The sequence below is a fragment of the Hemiscyllium ocellatum genome, chromosome 19, assembly GCF_020745735.1.
Source record: "Hemiscyllium ocellatum isolate sHemOce1 chromosome 19, sHemOce1.pat.X.cur, whole genome shotgun sequence".
NCBI lineage: Eukaryota > Metazoa > Chordata > Chondrichthyes > Orectolobiformes > Hemiscylliidae > Hemiscyllium > Hemiscyllium ocellatum.
This window is the reverse complement of record NC_083419.1, coordinates 58,939,514-58,955,688: the sequence shown is the minus strand read 5'-3', so window position 1 is coordinate 58,955,688 and position 16,175 is coordinate 58,939,514. Positions and strand designations below refer to the sequence as shown.

At 39.3% G+C, this 16,175-nt stretch overlaps 1 protein-coding gene across 7 annotated transcripts in view; it reads right to left on the bottom strand.

Moving 5' to 3' along the window:
- The window catches only part of yaf2 (YY1 associated factor 2), a 170,086-nt gene extending 156,278 nt beyond the window's left edge, over nucleotides 1–13,808 (bottom strand). For 4 of the 7 annotated variants that reach the window (XM_060839975.1, XM_060839978.1, XM_060839976.1 and 1 more), the window contains exons 1-2: nucleotides 13,480–13,602; nucleotides 13,089–13,214 (exon numbers count right to left, since the gene is read on the bottom strand). In XM_060839975.1, the coding sequence (XP_060695958.1) occupies nucleotides 13,089–13,214; nucleotides 13,480–13,580 (227 nt within the window). In that variant the 5' untranslated portion in view covers nucleotides 13,581–13,602. The other 3 variants (XM_060839977.1, XM_060839981.1, XM_060839980.1) reach the window with 2 other exon arrangements.
- Between the last annotated feature and the right edge of the window lie 2,367 nt (nucleotides 13,809–16,175).

The following is a 16,175-nucleotide window of genomic DNA, read 5'->3' as shown; positions in this document are numbered from 1 at the left end:
CTTAGCCATACTCAAGTTTTGTACTATAAAAATAATATTTCCACATTTCTCTCAGAGGCTGCAAAAGTTACCCTGTGAAGTTTAAAGCCTGAAAAATAGTATGATTGGTCACAATAAAGGGAAGAGGTTTCAATGCTGATTCACTTTGCTTCTGGCTGCATAGGTTCCTAGCCTGGATGAGGCTGCCACAGCACTGGAATTTTTAAAAATTTGATCTAAAACTCTATTTCCAATCCTGAATGGTACACCTGGAGCCTTATCTCTAACATATTGCTCAAAAATCTCCATTGCTGACCACGTTTGATGTCATCTTCCGTTCCTGATGAAGAGCTTATTAGATTATATTACTTAGAATATGGAAACATGCCCTTCGGCCCAACAAGTCCACACCGACCCTCTGGATAGAAACCCACCCAGACCCATCCCCCTACATTTACCCCTTCACCTAACATTATGGGCAATTTAGCATGGCCAATTCACCTAACCTGCACATTTTTGGACTGTGAGTGGAAACTGGAGCACCTGGAGGAAACCTACGCAGACACTGGGAGTATGTGCAAACTCCACACAGACAGTTGCCTGAGGCGGGAATTGAACCCAGGGCTCTGGCACTGTAAGGCAACAGTGCTAACCACGGTGCCACCATACCGCCCATAGTTTATGCTCAAAACTCAGATGCTGCCTGACCGGCTGTGCTTTTCCAGCACCACACTTTTTGACTCTGATCTCCAGCATCTCCCATTATGCCAATATAATGTTCAATGCCTGTTTCATTTTCATGTCAAATGCAATAAGATTGTTTTTCTACATTACAGTTACTGAACAAGCAATTATTCCTGTTGACGACTCAGCACATTTAACCAGCTCATAACTTACACAAACTAAGGAAGCAGTGCCCATTGTCAATTTTGGAGTCAGTTAGCTAGATGTCTGGTTTGAAATTCCAATTGCATAGGTTCAACTCCGCCATTGGCTGAACTCTCTTTCTCAACTTCTCCCCTCACGTGAGGCACAGTGGCCCTCTGGTTAAACTACCAGTCATCTTTCTCTAATGAGAGTGCAGTCCTATGATCTGTGAGGACTGAGGCAGCTTGATCCTTTTTTTAAATTATCAATCCACAGTCCATGTTGAGAGAGAAGATCTCAGGCAATTTCCTGGAACCTGGGTAACAATCTCCACCAGATGTGCAATTGACTGTAAAGATGAATTAAGAAAAAGCATCACACTCCTCTGTGATCTTTTATCTATTTATTGAATAGCTTGCTGAAGTTCAGACAAGGATCACACAAATTATGGTCTTTTCAATTGCATACCCAAGAGCAACTGAAACATGTAGAAATGGGTTCTTCAACAGAGAGAAAAGAGGAAATAAAATAAGTGGAAATAAAACTCTCGGAAAACAAACCAGTACTCTGGTTAAAAAGCTCTCTACCATGTTATCTTGACGAAGAGTAAGCTTATAAATAAATGGCCTAACTTAAATAGCACAGTAATTTTGCACTTGAATCTTCAAATGGAGAACAAAAAAAAAATCAAAGATAATGGTCTTTGGAAGGTGGTGCACAAAGCTATGCTTAAGAACACAAGACTGAGAAACAACTAAAAATTCAAAAACACATTGTCACGGTTGACAGAATAAAACATTCTACTCGTTAAGCAAATTTAACTCAGTCCCAATAACGAGCAAAGTCCCAAATCCAATCCATGCTAATACTGAGTTGGTTGCTCTCACCTGGAGTGACAATGTATGAAAAATAGCCTCAGTGCTAAGAGTTAGGAACAAAAAAGATCAGCTAACGTGCCTGCTCTTCATTGTTATCAGAAAATACACAATTGTACTAACAGAGGGCCAGACTTGCCTATAATTTCCTCATAATTGCAGTAAAAGATACAACTGTCAGCATTTAGCGCTAAGACACATTTGAATAATAGTCAATTGATTCAGATATCACAAGAACCAAATCCCAGTGCCTTTACCTACATCTCATTCTTCCTCTGCACCATTTTTGTTAGCAGAATCTTTAGTTGTTTTGGCTTTCGAAATATTGGAAAATGATGGGAAGCAGAACAAATTGCAGGGAAACAGAGATAACAAACTGGCACATGTTGCCAGGAGGGCCATCAAGTTGTACTTGAAGTGCTGAATTTACTGGAGAAAGTGAGGTCTGCAGATGCTGGAGATCAGAGCTGAAAATGTGTTGCTGGAAAAGTGCAGGTCAGGCAGCATCCTGTTCCTTGGATGCTGCCTGATCTGCTGTGCTTTTCCAGCAACACATTTTCAGTGCTGAAAATCCTGACAACTTTTTAGAAGTATTCTGCCTTTTTTCCTCCTCTCCTTGGGCATTACAATCTTACCTGGTTAAGGAGAGAACATCTATTATCTCTGTTACTCAACAGCCTTTGTTTATTCCATGTTAGAGCTGGGAGAAAGTATCAGGTTTCCATCATGCATCATCACCCTCATGGAAAAGACAAAGATGGACTGGATGTTGGGACTTAGTGTACCAACTCAATCTGGACCAGACAGCAGCACTGATATTCACATCCAAATTGAAGAACGATGAAATAGTTAAGAAAATATTGATTTTAAGATGGAATTTTGGTTCAATTTTACATTAAGTTTGACCATCCATAAATATATGTCTTGATCATTAGAAAGCTGTGATGTGCATAAATTAGAATCAGATCTCAGAGGCCTGACATGATACCAAATTAAAATAAAAAACTTGCTCCATTACGATAAGGAAAATTCTTCCAAATATGGCATTAATACATAATGTTCAAAGCAAATAAAAAAGGCAAAAGGAATAAAAAGGCGGCCATTTGACCCATCACAGAACCCCATAGAACTGCTTCAGACAACATGCAATTCAGGTATCAACAATAACTTGCATTCAACATTTCACAAGGTCACAGTCAAATAAAATTTGACACCAATAAACTTAAAAGGATTTTATGACAGGAGACCAAAAACCTGGTCAAAATGGTAGGTTTGAAGAAAAAACTTAAAAGGACAGTAGTCATTCAGGAAGTTAATTCAATGAAAGGTTATATAAAAGAGGCCAAAACTGGGAAATAAGTTTCTGGAGGGTTGTGACACTGGAAAATGTTACAGAAGTAGAGAGGAGACAGAGACAATGGAGTCATTTTAACACAAGGAATAAAATTTTCAATGTATAGAGTGCAATTTCAACAGAAAAATGATCTCGTCAACAATTTCTGCATGTTAGACCCATGATCAGTAAAAAGGTCTGCTGTCTTGGAAGACAAAAGGACAAGATTAAACAGTTCAGAAATGGAGGCTCAACAATTTTATGGAAGAGATTTTCCTGCTACAGAACTTTATTTCAGGTATTCAAATGTGTTTCATAGATCCAACTTGTATGTCTTCATTGGAAGAAAGAAGTATATTATGCATTTTTTCCTTATTTGGATATAAATAAAGAACTTCAGCAACAAATACAAATGAACTCTCTCACTTTACCATCCTGGTTTTAAACAAATGCTTTCATTCCCCACATAAACTATCACTTAAGTCTCTCTAAATGATCTTAGCTGCTAATTTGTAATGAATTGCAATTGTGCTACGAACTCATTGCCATGAACATTCAGGTTCAGATAATCTTTATTCACTCTGGATGTTATAGCCAGAAAAAGGACACTTATACATCATCATCGTCAGCTGGATTTTAACATCGATCTCCATGAGAAAGAGAGCAGCTGAGAGAAAACATGCACATAATCACACACAATCCTACACACACACACACACACACACACACACACACACACACACACACAGTTTAAATGCATCAGAATCCCACATTCATCACTTGACCAGTCCTCTGTCTATCCTCTGTGCAGCAGGGCTATAACCAATAAGTATCATTTGAAGCAATAAAGCTAAAATAATCAATTCCCCATTTACTAATTATTCCTTTCTTTATAGGTAGGATTTTATATTGCAATTAAGTAACACAATACTACCAGTTGTCTTTATATGGAGTTTATTCCAGAGGAATTCTTAAAACTGGTAAAATTTGCTTCTGATCTTCAATTAATGTATTAAATGGAAAATAAAAAACACACAAATTTTTACCACAGGCTTTTAAAAGAGAACCAAGTAGTATTTACAAAGACAGCCTCTGGCCACATCTGCTCAAATTGGTTTAGTAGTTATCTATATGTGCAATCTAAGGTCAAAGCTGTAATTACTGCAGACAGTAAAAATAAAGTGTTTAATGTCATAAGAATTAAGTATTAAAACAGACTTTTCAATAAGAATGAAGCAATTACTATATAAAACAGACAATCAAATTGTCAGCTTACTCAGCAAGAAGTTTTAAAACTTGAAGTGCAAAATTAAACAGCACAAAAACAAAGAAGCAGTCTTAGGATTTTTCTCCTGTTAGCTTTTACATTGGCACACTGATTCATGTTGTAACACAAGTGTACTCAAGCTTATAAAAAAAACTCTCAATAATTCCTTTGCTGGCCTTGCCACCTTCAACCCACTTCATCCTTCAGATTCAAATGGGGCGCCAACACAGTGAAGTTATAATGTAGACAATTATTATAAAAGCAAGTCACTGCCTTGGAAGCTTCAATCTTCCGATATTGCCTCAGTAGCAACAACTTTATGGCTAAACGTTGTTGTTATTAATAACTGTATTTGACAAGTCTACTTTTAAACAAGAGTCATTGGGTAAAAAAATCATCCAATATCAAATGTCAGCTTAAATCTGTAATATTTTATAAATATTCATTAAAAAAAAAGAGTACCTAACTGAAAATACACACTAACAGATCAACAGTGATATGCTGCAGTTATACAACCTATAATACATCTAGGTATGGTATATTAAAATTTGCTCATGGTGACTTTAGATCTTCGCAATAAACAGCTCAGAAGCCAAAATTAAAATCGCTCTAATATTTTTGAGGATAAAAAGACAATAAATCATATTGTTAAGCATTAGCAAAACTGTGAAAAATACAAGGGTTTATTGATATTTTTACAATTATGAGCATTTTTCCTTTTGAATAGTGGTTGAAAATTAATCTTTAAAAAGGCATCACAGCAATGCAACCTCAATATATTATCTCCAACTTCAGTGCTGATGCTAACATATATTTTGTCCTTAGACTGCAATACTACCTAATTTATACCACATTTCATTCAAGTCCTAACACCACATTTATGAGAAATCATTAAAATTTCAACAGTTCAGCCAGACATCATCAGTAACTCTCATGTACTTACACACTGGCCTCAACCATAATAAACCATATTTAATACCAAACACATTATTAAATTTACCACAGTTTAATTCAGGGCTCGTCATCACACAAAATCTAACAGAATCACAATGAGCTAGATGAGAAAATTATAAAGAAAAACCTGTAGGTCATAACTTGTCCTCTACTAAATCTCAATTCAAATTCCTGACAACACTGTCAATCATTTACTTATTTTGCACTCTAAGTTCAGAGATGTCAGAATTAGAGGAAAAGACTTTCACTTTGGCACCCAGTGCCAGGATCAGCAACTCCAAGAGGGTGGACGAGAGCACAGCCGGGGTGAGAGGGGTCTTTGATTATGTTGGCTGCTTTCCCGAGAACAGCAGAAGTATAGACAGAATCATTGGAAGGAAGGCCGGTTTTTGTGATCGACTGTGCTGTGTTCACAACTCTAATTTCTTGCGTTCTTGGGCAGAGCCATTACCATACCAAGCTGTGATGCATCAGATAAGATGCTTTTCATGGTGCATCTATTAAAATTGATAGAGTCATTCTGAACATGCCAAACTTCCTTACCATTCTGAGGAAGTAGAGGCGTTGGTGTGCTTTCTTGACTGCAACATTGACATGGATGGACCAAAACAGATTGTTGGTGATATTTACTCCAAGGAACCTGAAGCTCTCAATCACCTCCACCTCAGCACCTTTGATACAGACAGGGGTGTGTCTTGCACTCCACCTCCTAAAGTCAATGACCAGCTCCTTCAGTTTGCTGAATTGAGAGAGAGATTGTTGTCTTCATACCATGCCAATATACACTCTACCTTTTTTTTTGTACTCTGTCTTGTTGCTGTTTCAGATCCAACCTACTACGGTATCACTAGCAAATTTGTAAATGGAGTTAGAGCTGAATTTGGCAACACAGCGATGGCATGGTGGCTCAGTGGTTAGCATTGTTGTCGCACAGTACCAGGGACCTGGGTTTGATTCCGGCCTCGATCAACTGTCTGCGTGGGGCTTGCACACACTCCCTGTGTCTGTGGGAGTTCCTTCCAGGTGCTCTGGTTTCTTCTTCCCATAGTTCAAAGATGTGTAGCATGGATTGGCCATGCTAAAACTGTCCATAGTATTCAAGGATGTGTAAGCTAGGTGGGTTAGCCATGATAAATGATGGGTTACGAGATATGGTTAGAGGATGAGTCTATGTGGGATGCTCTTCAGAGGGGTGGTGTGGACTCAATGGGTTGAATAGCCTCCTTCCGCATTGTAGGGATTCTATTGTTTTATGATATAGGAGGATTAGAGTAATGGGGTAATTACACACATTTGTGGGACACCAGTGTTGAGGATTATTGTGGAGTATGCGTTGTTGTCTATCCTTACAGATTTCCATCTGTAGATCAGAAAGTCGAGAATCCAGTTGCAGAGGAGGAAAGAGAGTCTTCGGTCTCGAAGTTTGATTTCCCTCAGTTTTGACCTCTATCTGAAAGCATCGAAAGGTGTCAGGTTCCATTTTCTATGCTCAGGACTGAATGAGACTGTCACAATTTATTTTTCTGAGAGTGGGGAATACTTTTAACTTTAAAGACTAAAGCACAAACAGTCAATGTCTCTTGTTGGTGACCAACTTGATAGCACCAGTTTAACACCATTTCCAAAACATAAAATTACTGAAAAGTCCCTTAAATCAGTAATAGAGTAGAAAGGGCATTATTCCTGTGTTAATTCAAACAAACATCTCATCTGAAGAACAAAGTTTAATTCTTCTCAACATCAAGTTTTACATCAAAATATATTTCATGCATCTCAGTGATAAACCCTCAATTCAACATTGACTCTGCCATTAAGACATCCTCAAAACCAGCTGTGAAGAAATATCAAGTAAGCTACACAAGTACAAGTTACCAAAATAAAGCAAAATTACAAGGTCGACTTTCAGCCTAAACACAGATACATTGGTCGATTGGCAGACATTCATTCTTTTTCTCTGTTCTGCCGTTCACTTAGATCACATCTTACCTGTGCATCCTAAACACCTTCTTAACCACCTATCCATATATAAGGCAAACTTCAAAGAATTGTATTCGCGAACCCCTAGATCTCTCCATTTGATAACATTGCTCAAGGCCCTATTTTTAATTATACAAGTCCTACTCTTGTTTGTTTTCTCAAAAATGCAGTACTTTGTATTTATCCAAATTAAACTCCATCTGCCACTCTTCACAGCCCATTGACCCAATTAATCAAGATCTCTTTTGTAATCTGAGCTAATCTTCCTCAACATCCACCATACCATTCACTCTGGCATGATCTGCGAACTTATTAACTGTGCCTCCTATATTCTCATACAAATCATTTATATAAATGATAAACAAAAGTGGACCCAGCACCGATCCCCATAGACCTGTTGGTCACAGATCTCCAGTCTGAAAAACACAATCCTCCATCACCAAACTTCTCCTGCCTTTAGGTCAGTTTTGCATGCAATTGGTAAACTCACCCTGAATCCTATGTGATCTTACCTTATTAATTAGTCTACCAGGCAGAACCTCAGCAGAGGCTTTGCTAAAATCCAAGTAAACAATGTCTACCGCTCTGCACTCAATCTTCTTGATTACTTCCTCAAAAAACTCAATCAAGTTCGAGAGAGATGATTTCCCTTGTACAAAACCATGCTGGCTAACCCTCATCATTCCTTGCCTCCCCAAATGCATAAAAATCCGGTCTTTCAGAATCACTTCCAAAAAAAAAACTTACCCACCACTGAAGTCAGACTCACAGATCTATAGTTCCTAATCTTCTCCTTACATCCCTTCTTAAACAAAGGCACAGGATAAGCGACTCTCCAGCACCCCACCTGTAGTTACAGATAACAAATATTTCTGCAAGTAGCCTGCAATTGCCTCCCTAACTTCCCACCACATCTTAGCATACACTAGATCATGTCCTGGAGAAGGTACCCACCTTCAGATTTTCTAAGACCACCACCAATTCCTCTTATGTCATGTGAACTGTTTTCAAAATATCAGTATTTATTTCCTTGAGTTCTCGCCTTCATTTCTTTCTCCACACGAAGAATTGATGCAAAATATTCATCTAAATCTTTCCTATCTCCAGAATTCAACACAATGATGACCTTATTAATCTTTAAGGGGTCCTTACTTTCTCTCTAGTTGTTCTCTTGCTCTTAATGTACATGCAAAATCTTTGATTATCCTTAACATTTTATGCCAATCTAGACTCTCTCATATCCCCTTCTTTCCCTTCCTGATATCCATCTCTTAAAGAATGTTTCTACACTCTTTATTATGTCCAACAGATTCATTTGAACAGAAGTTTTATTTATCTAATTTACAAATCTTTATTCTTGACTTGAACCTCAATATCTTGATTCCATACATTGTGCTCTAATCTTACCAGCCTTACCTTTCAGTCTAACAGGAACATAATGATTCTGAACTCTCGTTATCACCCTCTTAAAGCCTTCCACTTATCAATTATCGCAAACCGTCTACTCCAATCAACTTTGAAAGTTCTTGTCTCATTCCATTGCCGTAGAGTCACAGAGCCATAGAGATGTACAGCACGGAAACTGATCCTTCAGTCCAATCGTCTATGCCGACTGGATATACCAACCCAATCTAGTCCCACCTGCCAGCACCTGGCCCATATCCCTCCAAACCATTCCTATTCATATACCCATCCAGATGACTTTTAAATGCTACAATTGTACTAGCCTCCATCATTTCCTCTGACAGCTCATTCCAAACACGTATCAGCCTCTGCATGAAAACGTTGCCCCTTTGGTATCTTTCCCCTCTCATCCTAATGTCCTCTAGTTCTGGACTCCCTGACCCCAGGGAAAGGCCTTGCCTATTCATGTCCCTCATGATTTTGTAACCCTCTACAAGGTCACCCCTCAGCCTCCAACGTTCCAGGGAAAACAGCCCTAGCCTATTCAACCTCTCCGTATAGCTCAAACCCTCCAATCCTGACAACATCCTTATAAATCTTTTCTGAACCCTGTCAAATTTCACAACATCCTTCTGATAGGAAGACGACCAGAACTGCACGCAATATTCCAACTGTGGTCTAATCAATATCCTGTACAGCCACAACATGACCTCCCAACTCTTGTATTCAATACTCTGACCCATAAAGGAAAGCATACTAAATGCCTTCTTCACTATCCTAACTGCCTGCGACCCCACTTTCAAGGAGCTATAAACCTGCACTCCAAGGTCTCTTTGTTCAGCAACACTCCCTCGGACCTTACCATTAAGTGTGTAAGTCCAGCTAAGATTGGCTTTCCCAAAATGCAACACCTCCCATTTATCTAAATTAAACTCCATCTGCCATTTCTCAGCCCATTGGCCCATCCGATCAAGATCGCATTGTAATCTGAGATAACCATCTTCGCTGTCCATTACATCTCCAATTTTGGTGTCATCAGCAAACTTACTAACTGTACCTCTTATGCTCACAACCAAATCATTTATATAAAAGATGAAAAATAGTGACCCAACACCGATCCTTGTGACACTCCACTGATCACAGGCCTTACTCCAACTTAAAAAAATGTTTATAGAAGGCTTATCCTTTTATATAACTCTTTTAAAATAGATAGACTTATGATCACTAAACCCAAAATGCTCCCCTGCTATCACTTCAGTCACTTGCTTGGTCTTATTGCCTAAGAGAACGGTAAGTCTTTTGGTTATTCATTCATGGGATGAGGGCTTCGCTGTCTAGGCCAACATTTACTGCCCATCCCTAACTGCCCAGATGGCAGTTGTGTGTCAACCACATTACTATGGGTCTGGAGTCACATATAGGCCAGACGAGGTAAGGATGGCAGTTTCCTTACCTGAAGGACATTAGTGAACCAGATGGGTTTTTCCAACAACTGACAGCGGATTCATGGACATCATTCAACTCCTAATTCCAGATTTTTGTTAATTCAAATTCCAGTATTTGTTGTGGCAGGATTCGAACCTGGGTCCCCAGAACATGGCCTGGCTCTTTGGATTAACAGATCAGAGATAACACCACTAGGCATTCACCTCCCCATCTCTAATAGGAACGTGTACATATTGATGAAGAAATTTTTCTTGATCACATTTAACAAGTTCTTCACCATCCTCATGTTTAACACGAAAGTAGTCCCAGTCAATGCTTGGAAAATTAAAATCACCTACTGTTACAACCTTATTATTCTTACATATATCTGAGAACTCTCGATATATTTGCTCCTCAATTTCCCTGACTATTGGGGGTGTATAATACAATTCATTGAGGTGTCCATTTGTTTTTTTTATTTCTAATTTCAATGTTTTTTTAAGAAATATCTTGTCTCGTTACACCAGTAATGCTTTCCTTAATCAAAAATGCCACTCTCCTTCCTCTTTTGCATCTCTTTCTATCTTTCCCATAGCATTTGAAATCCGGAACATTGAACTGTCAGTTCTGTCCATCCCTCAGCCAAGTTTCCGTCATAGCTATGACATCCCAATCCCATGTTCCCAAATATGCCCGGAGTTCATCGGTCTTATCTGTAAGACCCCTTGCATTGAAATAAATAAATGCAGTCTAATTCTTCAGAGTTACTTCATTCTCTGGCTTGCTCTTGTCTGTTTTTCTAATTAACTTGCCGTTTTCAGATTCAACATCATCCTCATTCTATCTTACTTAACAAATTTTTAAATCACATGGTCTTAAATTACATTTGGTCCAGCAATCACTACGTTTTGAGCTCATGTTTTCCACTACCCTTTATATGAAAAAAAAACTTGTCAATTGCATTCACAAATGATCTAGCTCTAATTTTGGAATGGTAACCCTTGAAACTTCTTTCTGTGGAAAGATTATGCTTTTATTCTGGACATGTCAAGAACATAGCTTCCAATTTCCCTGTCGACTCCAAGTTGATTAGTGAATAGTTGAGATGCAGAGACCAGGAAGGTCTACACAGGGTTAGTTGAAATGCTGCAATTGCTTTTGCTGAATTGGGAATTGTTTGGGAAGCTATCAGCCAAGACTCTTGTTCAGTATCAGAAAAGTTTGCCGTAGTTCGTCTGTTTTGATGTGTATACAGACAAAATTGGACTTACTATGATGTAGGCAAAAAGACTGCTGAAACGCAGCATTAAGGCTCATATGTGAATAAGTGTCATTGGGGAAAGGTGCCAGAAGACAAAAAAAAAGTATGAACCAACAACGAATCAGCTCTTTCAAGATAATTTCTGAAGAGTCATACCAGACTTGAGACATTAACCGTTTCTCTCTCTCTCTCCACAGATGCTGTGAAACCGGAGTTTCTTCAATGTTCTTCGTGTTTGTTTTAAGATACATGGAGAGAAAATGGTGAGGGTATAGGATGCAACCTAAGTCAAATAGCACCACTGCAATCAAATTATCTCCAATTATTTGCCTCAACTAGGTGAAGAGGTGCTATATGATGGACAGACATGTAACAATTGTGAACAAGTCAAAAAACATCCTTTACATCTGGCAATTGATGATCAAGTGATCACCGCAAAAAAGTGTTCAAATTCTTGAGATTAAATTATGGGCTACTTCTGCAAAAAAAAACACAACAATCAAAGTGAAATCATAAATGTGATTTCATTCGCAATTAAATTTGAATTTCCATTCAACAAAATAAAATTACAAAAGGGTGTCTAGTTATTCATTTGTACTAGTTTTAGAAACAATACATGTCTTCCTGTGGTCTTTGGCTATTTATTTAAAACATTCAAATACTGATGCCATCAGCGGGAGAAATGGCATGCAGTTACTGAACCAAATGGTGCAAGGAAACTGATAAACACAAAGCTGAAATGACATGAGCACTGAAGCATCCAAAGTTAATGACTATGCCTAAGATAATGATTCAATTTCCTAGGAAGGTTGCCCTCCTACTTGCTTCATCTGTGAAGAAAAAAGTAGTAAGAATATTCAAGTTAATCTAAATCTTCATTATTACTTCCGACCAAGGACAAGTCCTAGTGGAAAGCCCCTCTTCATGGCTCAAACTAATGCAAATTTCTGATTACTTTCTACAGTCTTGCTCAACAATGTATTTCAATGAATCATCTACTTATAAAGTAGCATTTTAGTACCATTAAACTGAAGATAGAAAATGTCTACTCCAACCAATACATATTTGGTAAAAGATACCCTGTTTTATGAAAATAACCACAAATAAATATGTAACCCAATTCCATTACACCCTATTACAATTGCAACCACTGCAAAGAACATGTTCACTTGCCTCCAGGCTAAATGAAGAGTGCATGAAGTGAAGAGCCTTGGCTGGAAAAATAAAAATTAGGAAACAGAATACACTTTTTCCCCCTGGTCAATTTAAGACAAATTTATTGGTCTGAATCTATGAGTATTGCATTTTTAAAATAGCAAACAACACAGCTTTTGAAACATAATCAGATATTATTTCACGAGCTTGAATCCTTGAAGCTTTTGAAATAATTATATTCAGAGGCATAGTCTTTTTGTTTGTTCAACTACCAGTTTTTGAAAGCCAGAAATGTAACCAAGCAGCAATGATCTAAGAGCATCCCTTAAGCAGCACTGAAAATTCAATTTCATTCATAGATCTGACTGTGGGGCTTTCGATCTTCAACACTGATAATACTGTAGCCAAATTACTTGGAAATAGTAAGAGGATGAAATGACAAATGTGTCCAGGATTGCAGAAATATAGATCGCAACGACCCCCATTCCTCCGATTCTATTTCAGCTTGTGCAACATTAAATTTATTACAGTAGATAGATAGACTAGGGAAGAGATTAATTATTTTTTAAAAAAGGAAGTAGAGATACTCACCGTGTTGATGTGCCCTTCCTGACATCACACATACTGCATTTGAAAGCCTCTGCGCTGTTCTTGAACGTACAAACGCTACAGTCCCAGTATCCCTCGTCCGTGGAAGGTTTGGGCTGCCTTTTGGGTCTGTTTTGGACAACAAAAGGAACGGAAAGAGGTGATAAAAAAAATACATAGGTACACCCGGCTTATTTGGCAACTAATTTGCTCTTCTTTTTTTCTCTCATTGCTTTCCCACCCCTCGCTTGCTCTCGGTCTTTCCTCCTCCCCGAAAGACCTTCCTGGCAATCGGTGTCGATCAAAAGAAAAAACAGCCAGATCCTTTGAGCGAAACTGCAGCTCCCCGTGTCAATTTCCCACGCACGCACGCACTGACTCCACTGTAACAAACCCGTCCGCCATGGCTGCTACATTGTATCGAGCTCCGCAACATTTCGCTTCCCGAACTCCCGCTCCCATTCTGCGGCCGGGCCATCTTCCAGACACACACATATACACACACTTAAAAACATTTAAAGAAAGAGAGGGGAGGGTATCCCACTTCACCCCTCCCTCCCTCGGGGGCGGTGAGGGGAGCGGAAGGTCTGAAAGTACTCTACCTGGTGGGACTCTTCTTGTCTCCCATAGCGGCTTAAATCCTCTCTTTTTATTTATTATTGTGTTATTATTATTTGAAACCGGCCTGAATGGCTCAGGGCTCCTCTACTAGCGCCTGGATTTCCCCCCTCCCTCCTCCAACACCCCCCCGCAACCCCCCTCCTCCTCACCCCCCCCCCCCCAACCACCCCCAGCTGGCCTGTGACTCGCCTCACGTGGCGTGCCGGGGGCCAACCAGCTCGCCAGGATTTTTATGAAACAGACGCACGGAGCACAAGGCGGTAGGTTTGCAATGGACCTGGTGTTCGCTCGCACTCCAGCAGCGCCAATGGTTTCCACAACGGGGGAGGGGGGTGAGAATGCACAACAAAAACAAATCTTTGCTCTCATCGGTTCGATGCCTTGCTGACTCTTTTCTCTTTTCCCAAGGAGGAAGCCCTGATGCTGTCCCCACCCCCTCTCCCTGCCCGTGCATGATGAAATTAAATGACATCAGCGGCCTGACTACAGGACATCCGAGGGCAGCGATGAATGAATGTGGTGGACGCGGGAGTTTGTGCTAAATTCTCAAAATTGCTTACTGTGCCTGGGGATAAAGCTGTCAGCGCGGAGTGGGAGATGGGGGCATATACGCGGCGCTAATGTTTAGCAGCTTTCATGTAAAAGGTTGGCAAAGTCTGAAGTTTGATTTACTTCTGAGTGAAATAGGTCATTTTTTTTCTAACCATGACGGGTGAGTCACGGCGCATGAATAACACTGGATTCCAACAATCCAATCACGTTGTCGCAAATCGAGTGATTTGTAACCGTTTAAAAATGCGGCAGAATAAACATAGAACTGTACCGTTTGCAAGCAAATCTATTGGTCATTATATTCGAATACCACAGATTAAGGTCATGCCCTTTGGTTTCTGCAGACGCACGTGGCTTCGGCTTGTTATTTCAATCTTTCTCCAATATTAGGTGGAAACAACAATGCGTCTGGGTACTTCAGCTTGAAGTTTGCTTGCAGCGCATGAATCCCGTATTTTTGCTCATTTATTGTGACCTGTGGTAGGTCACCTCAGCCAGGATGATTTTCACAAGTACATGGCTGACATCTGGAACTCTGGCAAAGACTCAAAAGAGCGATATTTGAAAAATAGATTCCTGATCATCGTTACAAGAGCAAGCATCTTGCTCGGTTGGTTTCTTATGTGTGCTCTATCATACACGGAACCATCATTAAGAAAGTGACAACACGGCACTTAGAATATCAACGTGTTTCAATAAAGTGAAAATCCTGTTTGATACATCTGTTGAGATTTTTGAGGCTACAAATAGCAGGGGAGCCGAGGGGAAAACAGTGTCCAAACTGTATTTGTAATAGCATTGACAAAAGTGGCAAGTGGGACCAGAAGGTATTAACATGGATAGAGAATTGGTTAACAGATGGAGAAAAGTCAGAATGTAAAGGTCATTTTTGGCTTATCAGGCAGTTATTAATAGGGTGCTGCAAGGATCTGTGCTATAATTTTTAGTCAAAGATCAAACACAAATATCAATTTTGATAACCATACAAAGTTAGATGGAAAGTAAGTGGAGGACATACAACACCTATGAAAAATAGAAGGGTTTAAATGAGTGGATAAGAAAGCTGACCTTGGAAGATCTGATTATCAGAATTATACATTGCAGCTGGGAATGATCAGTGATGATTTCAGAGTCTGATCAGCTAAGCATTTGATTTTAAGACTTAAAAATCTTAATCTGTTATTTATTTTTGTAAATAATGAGCAGGTGAGTTTTTTTTTGTTTTACTGAGATCTGACTCTTGATTGAATTTTAAAAATTCAGTTACCATAGAGAGGTGTTTTTGAGCAATACGACTGTGCTAACACAGTTAGTCAGCAAACGTGTTGTTTGCTTTTTGGATATCTTCTCTGTCTACGTTGTTTCAGCGACTGGGATAGCTTTTAACATGGATAGAGAATTGACCAACAGATTGAGAAAAGTCAGAGTGTAAAGGTCATTCTTTTGGCTTATCAGGCAGTTACTAGTAGGGTGCTGCAAGGATCTGTGCTATAATTTATAGTCAAAGACCAAATATAAATGTATCAATTTTGATAACCATACAAAATTAGAGCATTGCAAATCCTATCAGATTACGTGGATCAGTTTCAGCAAGGTAGAAAAACTGCAGATACAGACAGGTAGATGGATTACTGCAATGAGAGGTAGGCAGGTAGTGCGGGAGTCTCCTATGATTATCCCCGTCTCAAACAAGTATGCTGTTTTGGATACTGTAGCACTGACAGCCGGGTTTCTGGTACAGTGGCTGTCTCTACTATAAAAAGAGAGGTATATCAGGTTATGAGTGATCAATTGTGTTGGGGACTTTCTAGTCAGGGGCGCAGACATACATTTCTGCGGCTGACAGTGAGACATCAGGATGGTGTGTTGCCTCCCTGTTGCCAGAGTCAAGGATGTATTGGAGGGGTGCAGAATATC